This window comes from Pinus tabuliformis, chromosome 7 (assembly GCF_031772625.1).
Source record: "Pinus tabuliformis cultivar Carrire ecotype Pingquan chromosome 7, CPIR1, whole genome shotgun sequence".
Taxonomy (NCBI): domain Eukaryota; kingdom Viridiplantae; phylum Streptophyta; class Pinopsida; order Pinales; family Pinaceae; genus Pinus; species Pinus tabuliformis.
In genome coordinates this window covers 917,414,047-917,439,094 of record NC_142293.1, presented here as the reverse complement: position 1 = coordinate 917,439,094, position 25,048 = coordinate 917,414,047, and the positions used below count along the sequence as shown (strand labels likewise).

General features: G+C 41.8%; 1 protein-coding gene across 2 annotated transcripts in view; it reads left to right on the top strand.

Moving 5' to 3' along the window:
- The window catches only part of LOC149250649 (elongation factor P (EF-P) family protein), a 208,832-nt gene that overhangs the window by 86,718 nt on the left and 97,066 nt on the right, over positions 1-25,048 (top strand). For both annotated transcript variants that reach the window (XM_089456460.1, XM_089456459.1), the window contains exon 3: positions 6,237-6,343. In XM_089456460.1, the coding sequence (XP_089312586.1) occupies positions 6,237-6,343 (107 nt within the window). The remainder of the gene's footprint in view (positions 1-6,236; positions 6,344-25,048) is intronic.

Here is a 25,048-nt window from a genome sequence, read left to right as displayed (position 1 = left end):
ACGAACTTCCGGTAGTAAGTACAAATGCCAATGAATCCTCGAAGTTCTATCACGTTCCTCGGCTTTGGCCAATCTCTGATGGCCCTGATCTTCTCCTCGTGGACTCTCACTCCATCCACCCCTATGATGTGTCCCAAGTACAACATCTCCGTCAACCCAAACTCACACTTGGAGAGCTTGGCATAGAACTGCTGCTCCTCCAAGATGCATAACACTGTCTCAATGTGCTGGAGATGCTCCTCCCAAGTCCTGTTGTAAATGAGAATATCATCAAAGAACACCAACACAAACTTCCTTAAGTGACTGCGGAAGATGTGATTCATGCAGGACTGTGATGTAGTTGGGGCGTTGGTTAGCCCGAAGGGCATCACCAAAAACTCAAAGTGCCCATAGTGACACCTGAAGGCGGTCTTGGGAATGTCCTGCTCCTTCACGCGAATTTGATGGTACCCAGATCTCAAATCAATCTTTGAGAAGAACTGTGCTCCTCTCAACTCATCCATCAACTCATCGATCCTGGGTATGGGGTACCTGTTCTTCAGGTTCTTTTTGTTCAGGGCCCTGTAGTCAATGCACATCCTCAATGTTCCGTCCTACTTTTTCACCAACACCACAAAAGAAGCAAAAGGACTCATGCTCGGCCGAATGTGCCCAAAAGCCAGCAACTCTTGAATGGCTCGCTTAATCTCATCCCGATAGGCCTTGGGATGCCTACAGGGGCTAGTAATCATTGCCTGTATGCCCTGCTTAAGCTCAATGGTGTGCTCAAACCCCCGGTCCGGTGGCTGTCTCGGCGGAATCTCCCCAAACACTGTAGCATACTGGTCAAGGATGAACTATATCTCTGGGTGCACCGTCTGCCCTATAGTCCCTGTCTCTGATGCACGCAACTCCACTGCCCACTCTACATCTCCCTTCCGGAACACTGCCTCCATCCAATGAGCCGAAACAGTTTGAGGGGGATATATGTGCTGTCCCCGTATCTTCTCATGCCTCCCTGTCTTCTCATCATCCCACTCCATCTCTAGGGCCTTCCAATCTGTCATGACCTTCCCTAGAGTAATAAGCCACTGAACACCTAGTATCATGTTGGTGTTCGGAATATTGACCACAAAAAAGTGGGCAGTTAGTGTGTAGGTGCCCATCATCACTGATAACTCTGGGACATAACGAGCACACACCATGGTCTAATCTCCTGGGACCAAAACTGAAAAACTATCGAAGATCTCTGTCTGTATACCTCTCCGCTCAACCATTTGTGCATCGATGAAGTTGTGGGTTGCCCCACTGTCAACCAAAACTGATAGTCGCTGGCCACGTACTGTCCCCTGTACGTGCAACGTCAAATACTTGGGAACTCCTCGCAATGATGCAAGGGCCCCTCCGGTAGGTGCAAAAGCTGCACCACCTGCTGGTGGTGGTGGAGGTGGCAAAGGATCCTGCGTGGCATGACTATCTCCTGCCTCCACATCCTCCTCCTCATCCTCTTCCCTGCTGCTCTCGGAGAAGACCTCAATAAAATATGCTTTGCCAGTGGCACATCTATGTCCCGGTGCCCACGGCTCCTGACAGGTAAAGCACAACCACTTCTTCTTCAACTCCCTCCAAGCATCATCATTAATTTGTGCTCATCCTGGATTTCCCTTTGGAGGCGGAATCCTCACATCCTTCCCCTTAGGCTGGAAACCCTGTCTCTGGGGTGAGATGTCCGGGTCTTGGGTAAGGCATCTTGTAAGTTCCGGGTCCTGCTAATAGCATCCTGAAGTGTGGCTGGTCTAGTGGATCTGACTAGACCCTAAAGTGGCTCTGCTAACCCCTCAACAAACATGTAGATCCTCCGTGCCACGGATAGATCTAGCACCATCACTGAAACCCTCAAGAAGTCTGCAATGTAGGTCTCTGGGTCCCCGATCTGTTTGAGCCTCGTCAGCTCAACAAAGTGCTGTTTCGGATCCCCCCGGTCAAACCCATCTATCAATCTCTTGGTGAACTCGGCATATGTCGTCACTGTGGAGTGTCCGAGTGTAACCATCCCATGGAACTACCAGTCCTGGGCCTCACCATCCAAATGTAATGTCGCCACCTTGATGGCCTCTGCCTCCGACATCTGGTTAAGTTGGAAATAGATGTCTAGCTTCTCCACCCAAGACTTTGCCGAACTGTTTGATGAGCCATCAAACATAGGCAAGTGGAATCTACTAGCTGTGCGGTGGGTGTCTCCATCATGATAATGCCGGTATCCTCTGTAATGGTCACAGGGTCTACTATCCCGCTGGAGTTGAACGAAGTCTTTGAATGAGAGAGCATCCCTGAACTCCTACCCATAGGTCTGGTACTCTGCAAAATAATCGCCCATATGACCGGGCTTTGCCTCCTGCTGGGCTCCGGCCCCCGTGTCTGCTCCTAGGAAAGTGGGCATGGTAGAACGTGTAGGGGCATGTGAGGCTATCTGCTGAGTAGTATCACGCTGAGTGGCACCCTGATCTGGCAAATGGTGGGATGTACTCAATCCCTCACCAACTTGGAAAACCCGTGGGTTCTCACGTTGTCTAGCCTCCATTGCCGTGAATCTCTGCCCCATCACCTCGATCTGCCTCGACATATCCTGCACTGATTTGAGGAGCATGTCCGCAAATCTCTTCCCGTACTCATCTGCCATCGGATCCTCCTGCTCTGTGTCCACCACAGGCTCCTCCTGTTCTGTGTTCACCATAGGCTCCTCCTGTTTTGTGTCCACCACCCGAACACAGTCTCCCTCCCCGTAGGTGTTCTCCAACCTACGCTCAATATCTCTATATTTCCTACCTCTGTAACAGATGTAGGGCTTCTCCCTCGGTGTCATAGACTGCTAGCTCCACAGGCTGAGCCAAATCTATGCTCTGATACCACTGTAATATCCCTTATAGTTATCAGGGATACCCCTCAAACACAAGCAAACTCCAATAAGAGATTGACTGGGAGGGCGTTTACTAGATATGTCGCCTCTGAAAAGAGGACAAGATTTGGAGGCTACCTGGCCCTTTCCAGACTCTGTCTAAGAGTATAGGAGAAAAACACACAAGTGGTATAGTAGCCGGGAAGCTCAAAGAGATAAAAAAAATAATAGTAGTGCAACATGCAATAATGTATACATGGAATATAAGCAGATACTCGAGAAATGCAGAGAGAAATGCTAAGCCATTTTATTACACTGAGTAATGGAAAGAGTACAAGAGGTGATAAGAAAGATAACACCTCTTCTTGCACAAGGCAAGTGAAGAAATACACTCAGAATGGTAAGGAAATGGCCTCTCTCTGAACTGCGTCCAAGCTGTCGAAGAACTGCTGTGCTGCTGCTACTGCTGGAATCAAGTGAGGATTTGGGGCTGTTCCCCCCCCTCAGAAAGTGCTGAAACTTTGGAATCAACCTCTGCTCAATAAACCCAAAAAAGCCCAGAAAGCTTTTCTAAAATAGCTGAGCCCCAAAAATCACCCCCTTGAGGATCTATGCTATCCCTCAAGGCTCTGTGTTGCCCCTGAAGAGAATCCTCCAAAACTCTACCCGAGACTCTGCGAAAATCCTCCAATATGCAAGGGCTGATCCCTTGCTCAATCTCCAAGCTCAAGTCCTCCACATAAACCCAATCCGGAGCTCCTACCAAAAGAGACTGCGTCATTCCTCTCAAGTCTGCGCAGTCATCAAAATACTCAGTTCCTCCTCAACTCTAGAGATCGCTCTTCCTACAAAAATACCGATGAAACTACCTTGCCCAAGTAGGCACTTGAAGTCCCCCGGGGCTAAGGGTGAGATCTCCGAATGGAGACACTCGATGCACTAAACAATGCCACAGATAGGCTAAACAGCCAGCGTGCTCTGAGTCGAAGTGACTAGCTCAAATGCATCATAATCCAATGCCCAAATGAGGAGGCTCCTCTCTCCTTTATAGCGTTGGCCTCTCTCAAAACCCTAAGGCCCACCTCCTCCAATGTAGCCTCTCTCTTGCCATGTGCTCCTTCTCCATCTGCGCAGTCCCTCCAAGTGTCTACGTGGGCCCCCTTCTCTACGTGGTCCTTTGGCCCCCTTGGCTCCCCTTTTAAGTTACAACGTTGTGCTACTAGGGAGTGACTTTATTCAAAAAGTGAGTTATGTCCCCCTTTCCTCACCTTTTTATTTATAAATAACTATAGAAGGCAAAATTGAGCAAAATCGAATATTCCAATTAACCATGGCTAATTAGGAATATTACATTTTACGTCATAAGGGGGAAAACCCATTTGAAAAAGACCTTCACAGACTACTCATTTCTGCGACACAAATATAACCTAGTAGACTAAGCAATTTGTAATAAAATAACCTAACCAAATAGTTAGGATTATTCCCAAATCACTTTTACATAGACTCGATCTATAACACTAGGACTCGCCTAAGATCCCAGTGACAAAATACATTCCGGCTTTGGGGTAAGACTGAAAGAAAACTCTACCGACCATTTGAGAATGGATCGGTGAGACAAAAAACCTCCTAGAATGTAGATCGTTACCAGAAAAGTAGGTTTACCTAGGCAATTACATACATGACACAGATCTGCTGAGATTATTTACATCATATACATGCAGAATGGGTTTACATTGTAACATGATAATCAGGCTGATGATGATAGCTGAACGGCACGGACACATCGATCAGGTGCTATGCCTTTTGGGGATAAAGGGGGTGGACATCTATGAGTCGTTGACATGTAGTGGTCAACAAGTCTATTTTGCTTGGCACTAATTAGCTTCTAGAATGATGAATGGTGGATTTAAATTTTAAATCAATTTAGAATCTAGAATGATGAATTTAATTTTTAAATCAATGTAGATTCTAGAATGATGAATATGGATCAATGTGTTTCATTATTGAATCTCGTGGTGTATGGATGAATGATGTATGTATTAGTATGAATGATGAGTATCGATTATTGTATTTCATTATTTAATTCAATTATGTATGGATCAATGTATTTATGCTTTCATTATTGAATATGAATTAGAATATATATATATATATACACCCCAACGTTCCCCTGTCCCCCCTAAATTTCCCTAAAATTTGAGGGTACTCCCACATGTCCCCCTTGTGCGTCTTCCCACACCCACATCCCCCGTCCCAAAGTATTGCTGGAACATTGGTATAAATGTACTGTTACAGGGGTTTGCAATCATCATTCGTTGATTTATTCAATGCAAATATTTTATACATTACACACCTGTGTGAATATCGTAATATCACCAATTGTTACTTATTACATTGATAGTAGTTTTCTTGTTTCCCAATCAAAGTATGCCAAAATCTTGCTAGAGGAGTTTAACATGTTAGAGTGCAAATCAACCTCTACAGCTGTGGAGGTTGAGCTAAATTATCAGCCAATATTAACTCAAAACAAACAAATGAGTCAATCTACAAATGACTGGTAGTTTGATTTATTTCTCATCAACCAAGTCGGATATTTTTTATGCAAATCAACTATATTTCTAATTTTTTAACATAACCAAAAGTTGATCAATTGATTGCAATCAAAAGAATCTTGTGGTACATACAATGGACATTTGGTTTTGGGATTATGGACAACAAAATGAAGACTCCTTGTCTAAATTACTAAGAATGGTATTCCACAACTAGTTAAAAGTGGTGAGGTGTACTTGCATGGTAACCCCTTTTACAATTATGTCTGAGAATGCATTTCAGGGATACAAAAACTGGTCTGTAACACTTCCTTTTATACCTGAAGTTGACACTGCTTTTAGTATTAGGGATTAGACCTTGATAAACACATGAAATGGAGGATTTTATAGTATCTCTTTTCTTCATAAACTCTACAAAAGGATACGAGCATGGACTGAAGAGTATATGCTTCTTTTTTTTATCTTGAATCACTTCCAAATAGCCTTGAAACTTATGAATGTAGTTTTCTCCTCTCAACATCTTACCCTTTTATGTCTATCTATCTAGGCATCTGTTGGATTCTCTCGTTAATGACATTTATCTGCATTTTAAGCACATAATCTTACTGTGAACTGAATCATCTTGACAAAAGTGCTGAATAATTAAGGTTGTGATTGGAAAATATTTCTTTACAAATATATTTTGTATTCCTTTTAGTTTTGTCAAAAGTTGCATGACTTATAGATGTTTAATCTTTTGACAAGCTGTTATCATAATCTTCATATTATAGATTTCTCATGTTACCATGCTTTCTATTGGCTGTCTAATGAAGAATTTCTGCACGTAAAGCCTGGGAAAGGTGCAGCTTTTGTGAGAACAAAAATACGCAACTATGTAACTGGGAACACTGTTGAGAAAACTTTTCGCGCTGGGGCATCTGTAAGTTATATTTTCATAGTTTCTGAGTAGAAAATAAAATGTCGGATTTTGCATCTTATTAATCTAAGAAATCTACTATCTCCTATGTCCCAGTGTTGCATCATTAAATGTCTTTGTCTTAAACTCAGTTTGAGCTGGCTTCAGTTTGGATCCCTTATGTAGTTTTAAGGGGTGAATGCTGGGGCTGTAGGGGAACTGAAGATCACCGGTGCTGTTGCAGCATTGAGAAAGTGATTTGCAATAATATTGGGAAGTGATTGAATGGAGGTTTGCTGCAGTTGTGAAATCAGATAAAGTTGAACAGGGAAGTGAGGGTAGAGGAAAGGAAATAATGCGATAGAGAGCAACAGTTTGGCTGTTAAAATTACAAACATAGGTGACAAATACTTCTTATTTTCAGAAATTCTATGCAGAGAAAGGGGAGAACGAATGAAATTTTATTTATCTTGAGACTGAAAATACGTAATTTCATGTGCGAGAGATTCAGGTGTATTAAATCCATCTTCTGTCCCTGTTGCCAAAATCCTTTTGAGATTGCTTGCATGCATTGATCTAGAAATAGCTGGAAGCAGTAATGGAAACCCATGTAAGATGGGCTATATCTCCCAGAATATTGTACTATCAAGTCTAAGGTTCTTAGTGATCAATTGTGTATGATTTATGTATTAAATATATTGCAGTAACAGCTAAACGTCAAAAGTACTCTGCAAAATACATTGGATTCTTGATCCAAGAACCGTATCTTTTAAATTCAAAATTTTGAAAATAACTGCTCACTGTTAACTTATTTAGTGATCATAGTTACCCAGTATACCTGATATTTAACAAGATACTTAAACAATGATGACTAGGGACCTTCGTTATTGATACTCATATCTTTGCATACCTTTTAGTCATGCAGGTGACTGACTTTCGAAAAAAGGACATTAAAATTCATATCACTAAACCTAGAAAACTTATATTTGTAGTTTGATTCTTAGGTTTTGTGGTTTGAACTTTTTTTACAAATTGCCTACGTGAATTATCTATATTACAAAATTTTACCAGAGAAAATGAGTCCAAAGGATAATTTTTGTGTGGAAAATGAAAATTAGGAGTGTTGCCGCCTAAATCCACACCTGGGTTAACGTGGAGAAAATATTTAAGTCCACTTGGTGTGGCCTTGGGGGCAAGTCTCGAGTTGAGTAGTTGTCATTCAAATCTCAACTTCTTTGTCTAGGCTAACTCCTAGCGAAGCCAAGGGGGGTGGTTCCTATGAGACAAAATACTAAGGCTTGATTAATTTATGTTAAACAAGTTTTAGGAGTTTAATGGAATTACAAGGCACCACCATTAACGAGATAAATCATATCATGAACTTCAAAGCATGTAGATGATAATAATAAGCATTAACCATTAAGCATCATACTCATTCATAAACCATAGATACAATGATGATAAGCAAATGAATGAAATACTTGACAAGTAAAAGATATGAACAATGAGACCAGTGCTAAGAGTATGCTCGATAGATGCTCAAAATAAAGTACTTGGAAATAAAGTGTTTTGAAGATAAAATGTACTTGAAATTGAAATGGCAATTGCCCACAAGTTAACGAGCTTTGAAATATAAATGGCAATAAGTAAATGGATCAAGTACAAAATGCTGGAAAGTAAATGTGATGGAGTGTCTCTTGGTTCATTTTAGTTAGATTTAGGTTGTCACTTGAGATTATGTTAATTCAGTGTGTGAAGTGCACAATATGCAATGTGATTGCAAGGAATTGAAACTGGTTCCAATCAATTTCCTCTTCAAGCCTTATCCTCGCTGGGTTCCTGATCTCAGAATAACAAGTCTTAAAAGAGGAAGGGTCCCTAGTTAATCTACTTCAACCAGCAAGCCGTTGGAATTTGCTGGAGGTTAATTACTCTTAGCAAAAATGAAAACTATCTAATGAAATGAAATCTAATCTAAATTAGTGAGATGAAATCTAACTAAAGCAAAATTACAATTAGTCTACTCTAAGCATGATAAATGAAACTTATCAATTAGATGCTCAAGTGAAATGAAAGGCAAAACTAGATTGCAATTAGCATGTGTGATTATTCTATTCTAGGTCAGTTTTACATCTAACTACAAAAACATAACCACAAGAAGGCCCCCAGTTGGGTAAGAGGGATGCTTAGGGGGAAAATCCCCCAACTCCAAGAAAAATTATGATGCTTTATTAGATCCCTTGTGGAATAAGGGATTAAAGTGAAGAGAAAGAAGAAAATCCCTTATGAATAAAGGGATGGAGAGAAACTAAAAAAAGGTTACAATGAATCCCTTGTGGAATAAGGGATTGAAGAGACATTTGAAAGAGTTACAATGAATCCCTTGATAAATCAAAGGGAAGAAAATATCATTGAAAGTTACAATGGATCCCCTTAAAAGATCAAGGGGTAGAAAGAACTCTTGAAGAGGTTACAAAGGTAAGTTTTGCTGATTTTTTACAAGGGTTGGATCTAGATTGTCTTTAGGCTCCAATTCCTCAGAGTTGGGCAAAATCCGCCAGCATTTCCCCTTGTACTGGCGAGGATCTGCAAAAAATCAGCAAGCAATTTAATTTAGAATATGCTAGAAAAGAGATTAAAACAACCTAAAACTACTTGCATATGCTAGGAAAAAATGCTAAGTAAGAAAAACTAGATTCCTACACTAACTAACCAAGAGAAAAACCAAGAAAACTTGGTCCTTTCTTAGTCAATCTACTGCTGTTAGGACAACAGTCAATGAGGCAGCCTTATGTGCTAGATAAAACAATATAAGCGCAAAAGAGTAATCAGGAAAAGTTTTCTTTTTTTGATGAGGGAAGAAAGAAGAGGTTCAGAGATTATTAAAGCCCTATTAAATCCTTTTTTCAAAGCTCTTTGGACAGTCCTTTGGTATGGTGGAAATGTGTACTCCTTGATGGTACTTGGAGTTGGCTAATTCACCTGAGAACGTCCCAACTCAAAGCCTAAGAGTAACCTGCATCACACTTAAGAAGTCTTGCAATACAACATTAGTATCTTAGGTGTTTACTTACACAATGATAAGATTAAACATGCAATTCAACCGAGAATTGCATGTAATAATCGAATCTAGAGTGTAAGTAGACCAAGGAGGCAATGAGCACTTATGGCCTCCGCCTTTAGGCAATACTGCCCCTAGCTATGGCTTGAGTTACAAAAAAGTTGAAAGCAATAAACAGTATGAACCAAATACAAGTTACCTCAAGTGCTCAAGAACATCCACACAAGACCATCGCCATTAGACCTCCAAAGTCTTTGTATTATCAAATAAGCAATTACAAAAATAGTAGAGCTTCCCCAAGCTCCAACTTTCAACACTAGAGAGCAATGGGAGAAGAGAGTACAATATATAGAACTTTGGGAGCAAATCCCAATGTAGATGAGAGCAACAAGTGTCCAATTGATGTCAATCCCAATTGGCTGAGTGACAGCCCAAGACTGGCTGCATACTGCTGTAGGTGGCAGCCCCTAAGGTCAATGTAGATCTCCCAAGAAGAACTGCGTATGGCAGCTTGTTGCCATGTGTGAAGGATTGCAGTAAAAATGGAGACAAATACCCACATATCTCGTGTTTAACTCAGCCAACACCAAGTGCATAAACAACTATCCTTTCTTTGCTGCGTGTGGCCTCTAAACAGGCTTGCGTGGGCTCTCCTTTACTGCTGCGTATGGCCTGTACTGGCCAATGTCACATGGTTCGGGTTCGAATTCGAATTCGATTACAATTAAGTTCGATTCGAGTTCGAATTTTTCGATGAGATTCGAATGAGGTTCGCCATTAGGTTCGTTCATGTATATAATTTTAAAAATATATATAATAATTAAAATTACATAAATCTTTTATATTCATTTATAATTAATATATATTTATAATTTTTATCATATACTATATCAATAAATTTATAATTTTTCTAAATATAAGTTATATTATTTTATAATATTTAAAATAACAATACTCTAATTTTGTTAATGTAATATAATTTAAAATATATTAAAAATAATTCTTGTAAAAATATATAATTTTTAAATTATGTTAACTTATCTTTATTACTATTATTATAATAATAATAAATATACATTAGCCTATTGTAATGCCTCATATAAGCTGAGTTCAATACATTGTAATGTGTTAACATATCGTATCGCTTGTAATACATGTACGTTGAGTTCAATACTACAGTAATACTTATAGAATTATAATAATGTTGACCCCTTATAATATAATGCTTTTAACACATTATAATGTATGTACGCAGATTTCGATACTGCAATATATTATAATGCTTGTAAAATTATAATAATGTCAACGCGTAAGCAAACAAATTTGAACCATGACTCGGAAATCGCACACAAGCTCACTGGGAGATTGGGACGATTATGTGGAACACTATACAAGTTAGGACACAGCAGCAGGAACCGAACCTTCTTGAACCTAAACCTTAGGGTAGTAACAATATGAATGCCGTTATAAAATTAATGCACGCAGCAGGAACCGAACCTTCTCGAACTTTAACGAACCTTAAGATTTTTTTTGAAATTCGACGAATTTCGGACCTCAACCTTTAGGTTCGACGAACCCTGTGACACTGGTACTGGCAGCTCACTCTAAGTGTGCCAACGTGTGGGGAAGGGGGAAGACAAGATCTGTTTTGAGTGGTAGTGATGTCCCCCCTAAACTGTAGCCAACTGCCACCTAGAAGATCCTTCAATCCGCGACACCCTCCAGCTGGTAACTCGGCCGTCCAAGTAGGCAACTTGGCCCTCAAATCGAGGATAGAACTTGACCTGCCTAGGTGGCCAATGACTTGGCTTCAATCAACACTTAACTAATCCTTGCTTTGCCAAGTCACTTGACTTAAGTGATTGGGTCACTTAGTCAACTCAAGACATATTTCTGGGCTGTCCCTAGTTTATTCAATTTTCCTTGTCTTGTTTTTTCTCCATTTTTATGAGTAAAAGTGGGTTTTCATGAGGAAATATTTATTTTTTGGATCCCAAGTGGGTACTAGGATAATGTTCGTACTCTGAGTATGAATTTTGAATACTCACATGCCATCAACATTTCCTAGCACCACTTTTTCACTTATTACATAAAAAACTAATTAAAAAATCCCATTATGTGGGAAAATTTTAATTATTTAAAAATTTCTAAAAATACCTAATGCAATTCTGTTAGATTGTATATGACCTAGCATGGTAAAATACATTGACCTTAGACTCAGAAACATACTCAAGGCCCAATTATTAAGACATGCTCCATCTTTGGAGTTTATGAGTGAAAAACTCAATTAGTTATTCATCGTTAAAAAACGAAAATAATTAACTAAGTGAAAAAACACTCTACAGTGGACTCCCTTAGTAACCAGGTCCCAAGTTGTCTATGTCTTATTTCCACAAAATCTTGTAGGCCTTGGAGAGGGAAACCCTACAAGGCATAAACTAGATCAAGAAGCAACAATGGGGTGGTGGCCCATTGTCACCATAGCCAAAAGCCCTTGCTCTTCACAGATTTTTACTAATGGGAGGAGTCTCGGTAGGAGAGAGATCACTTATGATAGACTTAACTTCCAAAGGTTGATATGTAAGATGGCCTCACTAGGAGCTCTTCATGAAAGGCACATTTTAGGTTCAAGGCTCCACAAGGAGACAATTCACTTTCTATGAGGAGACCTAGGAAAGAAGGCACAAGACCTAGGGTTTGATAAATTTGACAAGTGTTGGAGTATCCAATGGTCAAGGCAAAGAGAAAAGGTTTCTTGCAATGTATACCAATTATGCCAAGGCTCATGAAAAAACTCCTTGATGACCTTGTTCTGCAATTGCCTCTCATGGGTTTCCAAAATAGCTTCTGGCTCCAGAACCAAGTGCCCCTCATCATCCATAGGTAGTAGCTCTATAGCCGCTGTCACCTGCTATCCCAGTGCCTTTTTCAGGCAAGAGACATGGAAAATGTTATGTACTCCCCAGGGGTAGCTCCAGCTCATATGCTACCTCCCCAACTCTCCTGGTGACTCTGTACGACCCATAGAAGCGAGGCTTGAGCTTCTCGGCCCCCTTCTGCTTGAGTGATGACTGCCTATATGGTTGGAGCCTCAAGAAGACTAAGTCCCCAACCTCAAACTACCTCTCTACTCAGCCCCTGTTTGCGTAGAGTTTCTACTGGTTCTGAGCAGTCTGCAAGTTATCCTTGAGAGCCCTCAAGATATCTTGGCTCTCCTGTATCCAATCCTTGGCCCTGGGGGCCTTGTTGTCTCCAAACATCACGTCAGCAAAAGATAATGCATCGTAACCATACAGGGCTCTGAATGGGGACATACCTATGGACATGTGGTACGTGGTGTTATAGCAGTACTTGCCCAAGTGCAACCATCGTATCCATGCATGCTGCTGTCTCGTCACGTAGTTACGCAAGTAACCCTCCAACCATTTGTTGACAATCTCCGTCTGCCCATCTGTCTGGGGGTGATAACTGGTGCTCGGAGTGAGCTCTGTGCCCACAAGTCGAAACAACTCCTGCCAAAATCCTCTCATGAACCTGCTATCCCGATCACTGATTATGGTCTTCGAAAGACCATGAAGTCAAAATACCTCTCTGAAAAATAATTCAGCCACCTGTGAGGCTGAGGACCGGGTTGAGATGGCGAAAAAGTGTGCAAACTTTGTCAATCGGTCCACCACCACGTATATGCAGTCCTTTCCCTAGGCTGTGGGCAACCTGGTGATAAAGTCCATCAATACGCTCTCCCACTTCCCCTAAGGAATAGGAAGAGGCTGTAGTAGCCCAACTGGGTGTGTCTGCTCACCCTTGTTCCTCTAGCATGTGTCACACTCCCGAACATGCCTCAAAACATCATCCTTGAGGCCCTTCCATGCAAAGCGCTCTCTGATGGTCCTGTAAGTCTTGGTAAACCCCTGATGCCCTGATAATGGTGAGTCATGAGTTGCCTACAGGATCTTCTCCCTCAACTGGGAGCTGGGTACCAAATAAATCTAGTTCTGGAAATAGATCACCTCATTCATCACTCGGTACTGGTCATCCACCACTGCACCGTCAAGGACCTCACATGCAAAACGGTCCTTGGAGTACTCTACCAGCAACTATGCCTGCCAATCTAGTGTAATGCTCATCAATGAAAGGGTAGCTGCTCCTAGACAATGCATCAGCTACCACGTTGTGCTTCCCTTTGACATATTCAATGTCAAAGTCGTATGCCTGGAGCTTGCTCACCCACTTCTACTACCTCTCCTGCAACTGCTTCTGCTCTACGAAGAATCTGACACTGTTATGGTCTGTCTTGGCCTTGAACCTGTTCCTCACCAAATACTGCCTGAACTTCGCTAGTGCATGCATGATGGCTAGCATCTCCTTATCGTAGATGGAGTACAGTCTCTCGTGGGGCAGTAGCTTTCGGCTCTCGAAAGCTATCGGGTGTCCCCCATGCATCAAAACTGCTCCCACACCCTCCCCTGATGCATCACACTCGAGCACAAAGGGTTGTGCGAAATCAGTGAGTGCCAACACCGAGCAACTGCTCATAACCTGTTTGAAGTGCTCAAAAGCCTCCTGCACCCAATCTATCCACTCAAATGCCTCCTTCTTCGTCAAATTGGTGAGAGGAGCTACTAGCTGCGAGAAGCCCTTCACGAACTTCCAATAATAGGTGCAAATTGTTGATTTATGGTAGCATCGGATGTGCTCTAAGCCTCAAAATCTGCAGGGAGGCTAGGACACATGTATTCGAGAATACCCATAAATCATTTTGGGAAATTCCATCCAGAGACAGTTTTATTAAAATAATTAATTATTTTTATTGGACGCCTAAGTCTAAACTTAGGAATTAAAATAATTAAAGGGTATTAATTAAACTGGGTGTGAAACTTCTAGAAGAAGACGAGGATCAAGTCAAAATGATCTGAGCCATTGATTAGAATCTAATCTGGGCCATTGATTAATCAATGAGAGGATTATAAGAAGGACTTCGATGGGCATTTGGAAAACACACCAGGCAGATACTTAGTTGCCCAAGTAGATCGATTTTCTCACTGGTTGAAGTTCGGCAAGAGGAAATCGAATTAGAGGGTGAGTTGCAGGTGAGAGAGAAAGGGTATCAGCAATAGTCGAGAGTGCAGGAAACAACAGGAAGTGGCAACGCAGAAGAGGGACGCAGATCACCCACGCAGAGGCAGTGACGCAGGGACAACGCAGAGGGTGATGCATTGTAGCGAGTGTGAGGGCAGTAGGGCCTCTCAGGTGTCAGAAATTCACTGTGGAGTGGAGAAATTTGTTTGTTAAATTTCTCTCAGTGATTCTGCTTCTATTATGCTATCTGTAGATTGTACATGAGATTTTGTTGAAGAATAATAAAAGAAACCCTCATCTGCTACATTGGTTTTCCCACTTTGGGTTTTCCCGGGGACAAATGTCCAAAAATAACTGTGTTAATGTGTTATTGTTGTGCTAGTATTTTCCTTACATTTATTTTTCCGCAGTAATTAATTTGTGAAGACTGTAGTGTATGTATTTTGATATTTGCCATAGATAACTGCAAATAATTTGTTTCAGTAAATTAACAAATAGAAGAAATATTATCAGTTGTTGTAGTAGGATTTGGAATTTCGAGATTCTCACATGGTATCAGAGGGTTGACAGGAGGCAAGAGAGATCTAGTGCAAAAGAAAGGGGAGCAGCATAGCACTGCGTAAGCAGCTGCTCGAAGTCTCTAGAAGGCCTAGGGAGATAAGATTTCGAGGGAGAGTTAACTCTCTGAGTGAGTTGGTAGAGAATCAATCTCTAGATCGAAGGGTTGTCAAAGGCTGAGGGAGAAACTGTGGTTCTTTTGCAGAACAGATCTCCAGCTAAAACGCAGTGTCTTGCAGTAGTAAGTGCAAGGTTGAGAAGGAGAATAGCACGAAACAACATGAATAGTCAAGATGTGATATCTTCTAGATTGGAAGAAGAATTCACATGTTTATCAAGTTCAACATCAACAGGTGTTTGGTATATTGATAAGCGGGGCTTCAACTCGCATGAATGGAGTACGAGAGTACTTCCCTAGCTATCAAGAAGAGCAGATGGACTTCCAGATCACTATGCGAAAGTAGTAGGGAGAGGCACCATAGTGTTTCAGACGGAAGCAGGAAACAACATAAGAGCCACTAATGTGCTGTATGTGCCGGGGTTAGGAATGAATTTGATTTCAATGTCCCATTTACAAGACAAGGGGTACAACGTATACTTCATTGGAAGGAAGGTGTATGCCAAACATCCCAACTGGAAGAAGAGATGACAAATTGGAGCTCGAAGCAACAGATTGTATAGATTGCAGCTCGAATCTCCAATGGCACTGATAGGCAGTAATCATAATGGTGAAAAGGAGTTGAATGAACTATGGCACAGGCGAATGGGACACTTACACCATGGAGCATTGAGGATGCTTAGAGAGACTGTTACAAGAGTTCCAGTCCTCAGTACTGAGCATGATGATGTATGCATAGGATGCGTACTAGGGAAATACGCTAAGGCATATTTTCCCAAAAGTGACAACAGAGCAAGAGGCATGTTGGGATTGATACACTTAGATATTTGTGGCCCAATGTCCATGAAAGCTCTTAGCGGTGGCGAGTACTTTGTCACCTTTATTGATGATCACTCTAGAAAAACCTGGATCTATTTCTTAAAGACCAAGGATGAGGTCTTTGATCGGTTTAGAGAGTTTAAGGCTCTCGTAGAAAACATGATAGGGAAAAAGATAAAGGTATTGCGTTCAGATAATGGTGGAGAATATACAGATAAAAACTTCATAGATTTCTATGCAAAGGAGGGCATCAAAAGAGAGTGGACAACTCCATACAATCCATAGCAGAATGGAGTAGCGGAGTGGAAGAATAGAACAATTGTCGGGGCAACAAAGGCTATGTTATATGACTAGGACTTGCCTAGATTCTTATGGGTAGAGGCATGCAACACAGTGGTGTATATCCAGAATAGAACTCCTCACAGAGCATTGGGGAAGAAAACGCTTGAAGGAGTCTTCACAGGGAAAAAGCCGGAGGCAAGTCATCTTAGGATATTTGGAAGTGTGGCATATTGTCACATTCCAGACGAGAAGCGTAGTAAGTTGGATCATAATGCAAAAAAGGGGTACCTCGTAGGGTATAGCGAGACCTCAAAAGCATACCAAATCTACATTCCAAGCAACAGGAAAATTGTAGTAAGACGAGATGAAAAGTTCATGGAAGATAGAGCTTTCAGAAAATCTCAAGAGATGCCAGCAGAAGATTAGTCAGTAGATGTTCCATTAGTCCAACAGCAGCAGGGGTAGCAGGAAGGACAAGCAGGAGGACAGATATCAGGATCGAGTACCGTAACCAGCACCAGTATTTCCTCAGGAGTAGGAGATCCAGGCAGTTCTCAGCAGATGGAACAACAGGAACAGGAGGAGGATTTGATTGAGCCTCCCACCACCAGTGGTAGAACCAGCAGGGAAGTACGACAGACGCTGAGGGACGCAGAGGAGTTTGTTGGAGCTCCTAGAACCGACAAGAGGCAATGTAGACAGCCTGACAGGTACCAAGCCTTGGTAGCATAGGTTGAAGAACCCTCCAGTTTTCAGGAAGCCGTACAACACCAAGTTTGGGTGGATGCCATGGTAGAAGAATATAGTTCTATCATGACGAATGATGTCTGGGAAGTGGTACCTAGACCAGAGGATAGATCAGTTGTAGGATCAAGGTGGATCTACAAGATCAAGTATGCTGTAGATGGCAGTATAGAGAAGTACAAGGCTAGGTTTGTGGCAAAGGGGTACGCACAAAAGGAAGGAATAGACTATGAGGAGACCTTTGCCCCAGTAGCTAGATATACCTCTATCAGATCCGTTATATCCCTAGCAGCTCAAATGGGATGGGAGATTCACTAGATGGATGTCAAGACAACATTCTTGAACGGGGTGATAGAAGAAGAGGTGTATATAGAACAACCTGAAGGCTTCGAGACTCATGAAAAGAGAACTCATGTATGCAGGTTAAAGAAAGCCCTGTATGGGCTCAAGCAGGCACCTAGAGCATGGTATGGTTGGATTGATAGTTACTTGCAACAGTTGGGATTCATCAAGAGTGATGCTGATCTCAATCTCTACTATCTAATGGTGGAGAATGAACCACTTATTCTGGTATTATATGTGGATGACTTATTTCTAACAGGGTCATCTAGGCTCATAAAGGACCGCAAGAAGAATCTTGAAGCAAAATTCGACATGAAGGATATGGGGTTGATGCATTATTTTCTAGGGTTGGAAGTTTGGTAGAAGAATGGGGAGATCTTCCTTGGGCAAGGTGTTGATTTGGGGTAGCATCGGATGTGCTCTAGGACTCAAAATTTGTAGGGAGGCTTAGACACATGCATTCTCCAATGCCCAGAAATCGTTTCGGGAAATTCCACCCGGAGACAATTTTATTAAAATAATTAATTTTTTTTAATGGGACCCTAAGCCTAAACTTAGGAAATTAAAATAATTAAAGGGTATTAATATAAATTGTGGGTGAAACTTCTAGAAGACGGTGGAGATCAAGTCAATATGATCCTAACCATTGATTAGAATCTAATCTGGGTCGTTGATTGATCAACGAGAGGATTATAAAAGGAGGCTTGATGGGCACTTGGAGAACACACCAGAGGCAGATACTCAGTTACCCGAGTAAGATCGATTTTCTCACTGGTTGAAGTTTGGCAAGAGAAAATCGAATAAGAGGGAGAGTTGCAGGTGAGAAAGGAAGAGAGGGCATCAACATCTTTCGAGAGTGCAAGGCAGCAAGACGCAAAGCAGGAACAAGGTGATGCAGAAAGAGGCAGTGCAGAGGCAGATTGACGCAGAGCCTGCGTGGGTAGCTAGATGCTAAGATAGTGTGAGAAGTTTGACGCAGAGGGACGCAGAAGGATTAAGGAGAAGAAGAGTACTTCATCTGGGTCAGAAATTTGTCAGGAAGCATCTGTAAAATTTCTCACTCCTGTTTTGCTGGTTGTAATTTGTACATGAGAATTTGCTGAAGAATAATAAAGAAACCCTCATCTGCTGCACCGATTTTCCCACATTGGGTTTTTCTGGGGACGATTGTCCAAAAATAACTGTCATTGTGATTGTATTTGTGCCAGTATTTTTCCTTACATTTACTTTCTACAATATTTTAATTATGAAGGCTGCAGTAGAATATATTTCGATATTTGCTGTAAGAACATTGTGAATAACTTATTTCGAGATAATAAGTAGAAGAAATAATATTAATCACTGCAGTAGGATTTCTATTTATAATTTTTCAAAGATATGCTACAGAGATTCTAAGGGAATTCAGAATGAAGGATTGGCGGCCCATGGCTACGCCTATGATCACCAACTAGAAGAAAATAGATGCATCAGGAGACAAGGAAGTGGACCCCACCTTGTACAGACAACTCATTGGGTCGCTCATGTATCTGGTCAACACTAGGCCAGACATTTGTTTTGCTGTCAACACCCTTAGTCAGTTCATGGTGGAACCGAAAAGGGTACATTGGGCAGCAGCTAGGCACATTCTTAGATATGTGCGTGGAACAGTCAGATATGGGTTGAAATACACTCGAGGAGATGACATCAGATTGAGCGGATTCACAGATGTAGATTGGGTAGGTAGTTTAGTAGACTGGAAAAGTACCTCTGGGTATTGCTTTAGCGTTGGATCAGGAATGATCTCTTGGTGCAGTAGGAAGCAGAAGTCGGTAGCTCTGAGCTCAATAGAAGCAGAATATATGGCGGCTAGCACAGCTACGTGCAAAGCTATATGGCTTAGAAAATTGCTTGTGAGTTTGTTTAGGAAGAGGATGGAAGCAACCAATGTTTTCTGCGATAATCAGAGTTGTATCAAACTCTTTGAGAATCCAGTATTTCATGATTGGTTGAAACACATTGATATCAGATGTCACTTTATCAGAGACTGTGTTCAGCGTGGGGCAGTACAACTACAGTATGTCCCCACATGAGATCAGGTAGTAGACGTACTCACAAAGGCTCGAGGAAGAGCTAAGTTCATCCAATTCAGGGAGCCGATGGGTATGGTAGAGAACTCGTTTCAATAGCAGAAACAGATGGTTTCTTTGTTGCAGCAACAACAAATGAGAGGGAGTTGCAGTGGAGATGCATTAGTTGGCAGTAGTATATAGGGACAATAGTAGCACAGATGCATCATTTGCACAGTAGTTGGTGGGCAATGATGTTAGACATCAACAGCGCAGAGGGAGATGTTACAGAGTCAGGGTGATGCTTCAACAGGTTGCATTACTAGAGCACATTCCTCACTAAGAGGGAGTGTTGATACCTGGTAGCATTGGATGTGCTCTAAGCCTCAAAATTTGCAGGGAGGTTAGGACACATGTATTCCAGAATACCCAAAAATCATTTTGGGAAATTCCACCCAGAGATAGTTTTATTAAAATAATTAATTATTTTTAATAGATGCCTAAGTCTAAACTTAGGAAATTAAAGTAATTAAAGGGTATTAATTAAACTGGGTGTGAAACTTCTAGAAGAAGATGAGGATCAAGTCAAAATGATTTGAGCTATTGATTAGAATCTAATCTGGGTCGTTGATTGATCAACGAGAGGTTTATAAGAAGGACTTCAATGGGCATTTGGAAAACACACCAGGCAGATACTCAGCTACCCAAGTAGATCGATTTTCTCATTGGCTGAAGTTCGGCAAGAGGAAATCGAATCAGAGGGTGAGTTGCAGGTGAGAGAGAGAGAGGGTATTAGAAATAATCGAGAGTACAGGAAACGATAGGAAGAGGCAGCGCAAAAGAGGGATGCAGATCACCCACGCAGAGGCAGTGACAGAGGGACAACGCAATCACTACGCAAAGGGTGACGCAGTGTGGCTAGTGTGAGGGCAGCAGGTCCTCTTAGGTGTCAGAAATTCACTGTGGAGTGGAGAAATTTGTTTTTAAAATTTCTCTCAATGATTCTTCTTCTATTATGCTATCTGTAGATTGTACATGAGATTTTGTTGAAGAATAATAAAAGAAACCCTCATTTGTTGCACCGGTTTTCCCACATTGAGTTTTTTCAGGGACAATTGTCCAAAAATAACTGTGTAAGTGTGTTATTGTTGTGCTAGTATTTTCTTTACATTTATTTTTCTGTAGTAATTAATTTGTGAAGATTGTAGTGTATGTATTTTGATATTTGCTGTAGATAACTGCAGATAATTTGTTTCGGTAATTAACAAATAGAAGAAATATTATCAGTGGTTGCAGTAGGATTTGGAATTTCCAGATTCTCACACAAATTCCCACAAAACCCCTCAACTCTGTCACATTCCGGGCTCTTGCCAATCTCGGATGGCTTTGATCTTCTCCTCATGAACTCTCACTCCATCCTCCCTAATAATGTGCCCTAGATAGAGCATCTCTGTCAAACTGAACTCACACTTGGACAACTTAGCATAGAACTGCTGCTCCTCCAGAATACGCAACACTGTCTCAACATGCTGCAAGTGCTCCTCCCAGGTCCGACTGTAGATCAGTATGTCATCGAAGAACACCAACACGAACTTCCTCAACTGCCCACGAAATACGTGGTTCATGCATGACTAGAAGGTGGCTGGTGCATTGGTCAACCTGAAGGGCATAACCAAGAACTCGAAGTGCCCATAGTGGCACCTGAAAGCTGTCTTAGGGACATCTTGGTCCCTCACCCTGATCTGGTGGTACCCCGAGCGCAAGTCAATCTTCGAGAAGAACTTAGCCCCCTCAGCTCATCCATCAACTCATCTATATGTGGGATGGGGTAGCGATTCTTCATGGTTTTCTTGTTGAGGGCCTGATAATCTATGTACATGCGTAAGGATCCATCCTTCTTCCTCACCAGGAAAACTGATGAAGCAAAAGGGTTGGAGCTAGGCCTAATGTGCCCAAGTGCCAACAACTCATGGATGGCCCTCTCAATCTCATCCCTGTACGCCTTGGGATGTCTGTATGGGGTAGTGATCACGGCTTGTACCCTGGACTCCAACTCAATGGTATGCTTAAAACCTCGATCAGGGGGTTGCCCGGGTGATATGTCTCCAAACACCACCGGTTACCTGTCCAAAATGGCCTGTCTGTCTATGTTAAAATTGGAAACTAGGGCCAAATTCCATGTGGGTCATCTTATTATTAGCAACTGATATTTTTCTTGGATGCCTCTCATCGAGAGGTGTAGGATTGATCTAAAGATCATCCGATTCTGATAAGTATTCATGGAGATATGAATTTATTTGTGTTATGGGACAATTCCTCAAGGTCGGCCAGCAACCAAACAAACCCCACTTGTGCTCAACGTTTTAGTATAAATAGAGGTGGCCTTCAAGTCATTTCTACACACTCACTTGGGATCTCTTCCTCTCTATTTGTCTTTGGGTTTTAGTAGGAGGAGAGATCTTAAGGGATAATGATGCCTTGATGGAGAAAGGATCTACGCTGCCCTAATAGGGATCTACGCTGCCCTAATGGAGATCTACGCTGCCCTAATGAAGAAGCCCTAGACGCAGAAAGGAAGGGAGATCTAGAATGGTGAAGGAAGCCTACATAATGCAACAAGGAAAGATCTAATTGCTGGTCTAGAAAGAGACCCTATACGCTGTACTAAAAGGCTCCTATACACAGCCTAAAGAAGAGACCTATACGCTGTGCAAAAGAGCCCTAGACGCAGTTCTGTTCGTGCCATAATCACAGTCCATATACACTCTAATTGCTGGCCTTATTCTGCACTAGATGTTGCCGTACATCCGCAATTTAAGAAGACTCTTATACGCTGGAAATAGGAGGCCTTATCTCCCTAGACGCAATCCTCTAATATGCAATCTCAAGAGGCCTCTATGCTGCCCTAACCGCAGTCCTCAAAGGTGATATAATCCGCAGTCAATGAGGGTTCTATGCAGCAAGAGGAGGATTCCTATACGCTGGAAAGAGGAGCCCTTAATGCAGTCAAAAGAAGACTATTCAAGCATGCCCCAGCCGCAGCAATGCTGAAGTCTTACCATAGCTATCAGACCTCAGATTTGGACAGCAACAGCGTCAAGCTTTAGGCAGATGAGGAAGGTTTGAAAGTGGTTTGTATGACATGGAGAAGAGTGTTGAAGGGTATACGTTGAAGTCTGTCCAGCAAGGCAGCATATGTTAGGACTGTGTTGATAATAGTACAGTCACTTGGATGGAGAAAGGGGTGTGAACTTGATGAAGGTTATGAACGGTAAATTCTATGAGAGAAATCACTGTGTTGAAGACCTTGGTTGGAAACCTTTGGAGCAGCAAAGGGGACTGTTAGAGGGCAGATTAATATAGGCCTATGTTCAGTGACATTGGTGGAACTTCGTCATTAATAGAAGGCAGATTGAAGAGCTGACTGTATGAAGGTACAAACTTCCTTGTGAGCAGCAGAGGAAGACTGTGTGTTAGGCCGCAGGCCATAACACCACAGTCAATATTTCGTATGAGTATTTGAGTGCTCAGATCATTAGCATAATATATATGGAGCTGTCATGCTGTTGAAGCTATTAGAGGACTGTTTGATGCTGTTGTAATATAAGATGGACAGAGCTAGTGTCATGGGTTGGTTCAACTGACAAGGAGTAGCATGATGATGTAAGGGTCTCACCTTGAAGGACCTTATGCTGCAAATCAGTTGAAGATTGAAGGCTGCTCTCCGAGCTGCAGTCCTTGGTGTTAGGTGTATAACTGTATTGTGTCATCTTCATGGTGAAGATCTCTGCTCTTATCTAGTCAAGTCAAAGTGTTGACTTCTGATGTATATGTACTATCTCTCTCTCTGCTGAACTATTGAAGAACATATAAGAAGAATTGATCAAGGGTTTCCCCACATTGGGGTTTGTCCCTGGCTAGCGCCACATCTTGTATTCTCTTGTCTTGGCTTGTCTTCTGCGATTTATGTTTATGTTCTATCTGCAGTTTACTTTAATGCTGATGTGATTGCTAATCTGGAAAAGATATTGAGCTAACTGTGAAAATTGAAATAAATTGCTCTAAGCATAGAACATACCTAAAAGTAACATGGTATCAAAGGTGAGGTGAAGACAATGCCCAAACAAGAGTGAAAGAGCAATCACTGAAGACAGTTGGAAAAGGATCAATGGATTCCTCATCCCTCTTCAAATTCACCAAGGGTGAAGTCGAAGCAGAGTATATTATCAGAATAGCGCAGCAAAAGCTTCTGATGGCCTACCTACAGATCACTTCAATGGGAAGTCCGGATCCCAGGGCGAAAGGAAAGGCAGATGCCTTGCTTGCAATAAGTTCAGCCATTATGCAAAGGAGTAAGGACACATCACTTGATGATGATAACAATCATTCCAGGGACATCTTTAATGATCAGAGGAATGATAGGTAATACAAGTCATCAAGGAAACGACCGACTCGTTAGAGAAAGCAAGGAACCCCAGGTATGAAGAGTCAAATGTTGTTTTTGATAAGATAAAGAAGTATCATCTTGTATTGGCCCTCTCTGGCTTATTGATTGTAGTGCTTCAAGGCACTCCATCAGATAGAAGGGTGCTCTCTCTAATTTTATAGAGATGGAAATAATCGTGGGATTATATTGGGAGCCGATGCCACCTATCCCAGAAAGGGTGTAGGAAATGTTACCCCTCAATTGAATGAAGGCAATTCTCTTTTATGTACCTGATCGCAAGAAGAACCTGGTGTCCATTTCGGCAATGGAAGTCAAAGGTTATAGGGTGGCATTCATCGATGGAAAGGTACGTGTTTGAAAAATGAAATTTTCAAAGATGCTTTTACTCATGGGTTCAGGGTTGGCAATTTGTATCAAGCTGCAGGATGGTCCATCGGGGACCATGTCAGTTGAGACATCTCATATATAGTACCAGAGGTCTACTTATTGTGGGGCCTTACCCGATGTGAGTCAGATGGTGACTGGATGCTTGACTTCAAAAAGAGCATGAAGGTACATGTTTGAGATGTACTAAAGGAAAATCTTACAAGGGGACCATTCCCCTCATGTAGCGGGTCCACAAGTTTGGAACAACCAGAGAGGTTTGAGATTCATCGGGAATCCCATGTATGTAGGTGGAAGAAAGCCCTCTATGGCTTGAAGCAAAACACCCTGCGCATAGTATGAGAGGATTGATAGCTGTCAGATGAAGCTGAGATTCACTAGGAGTGAAGCCGATCCAAACCATTGCTTGAAGGTTGTGGATGATAGACCTCTCATACCGGCACCTTCTGAGGATGACCTATTTCTAACAGGTGCAAACCCTCTCATTTGCAGAAGTAAGAGGGAGTTGGATTCCGGATGTGGAAAGGTAAACTGCAAGCTCGCGACTACCTCGAGGATCTTAACTTTTAGAAGTTATATGGTAGTGATGCCAGACCAGATTTGGGAAATGCCTCTGATTTTCATAAACTCATTCGCATTGATGTTCTTGGTGAACTTCCGTCTGAACATATGTTTTACAACTCATATATGGTTGAGCCTCACTAGATTGGTGCCAAGAATCTTCTGAGATATCTTCAGGGCACAATCTCTCATGAATTGAGATACACTGCCAGAAATGTGACGCTGCATGATTATTCGAATGCTGACTAGGTAGGCAGTGTGGAGGATCGCAAGAGCAGTTCTGAGTGCT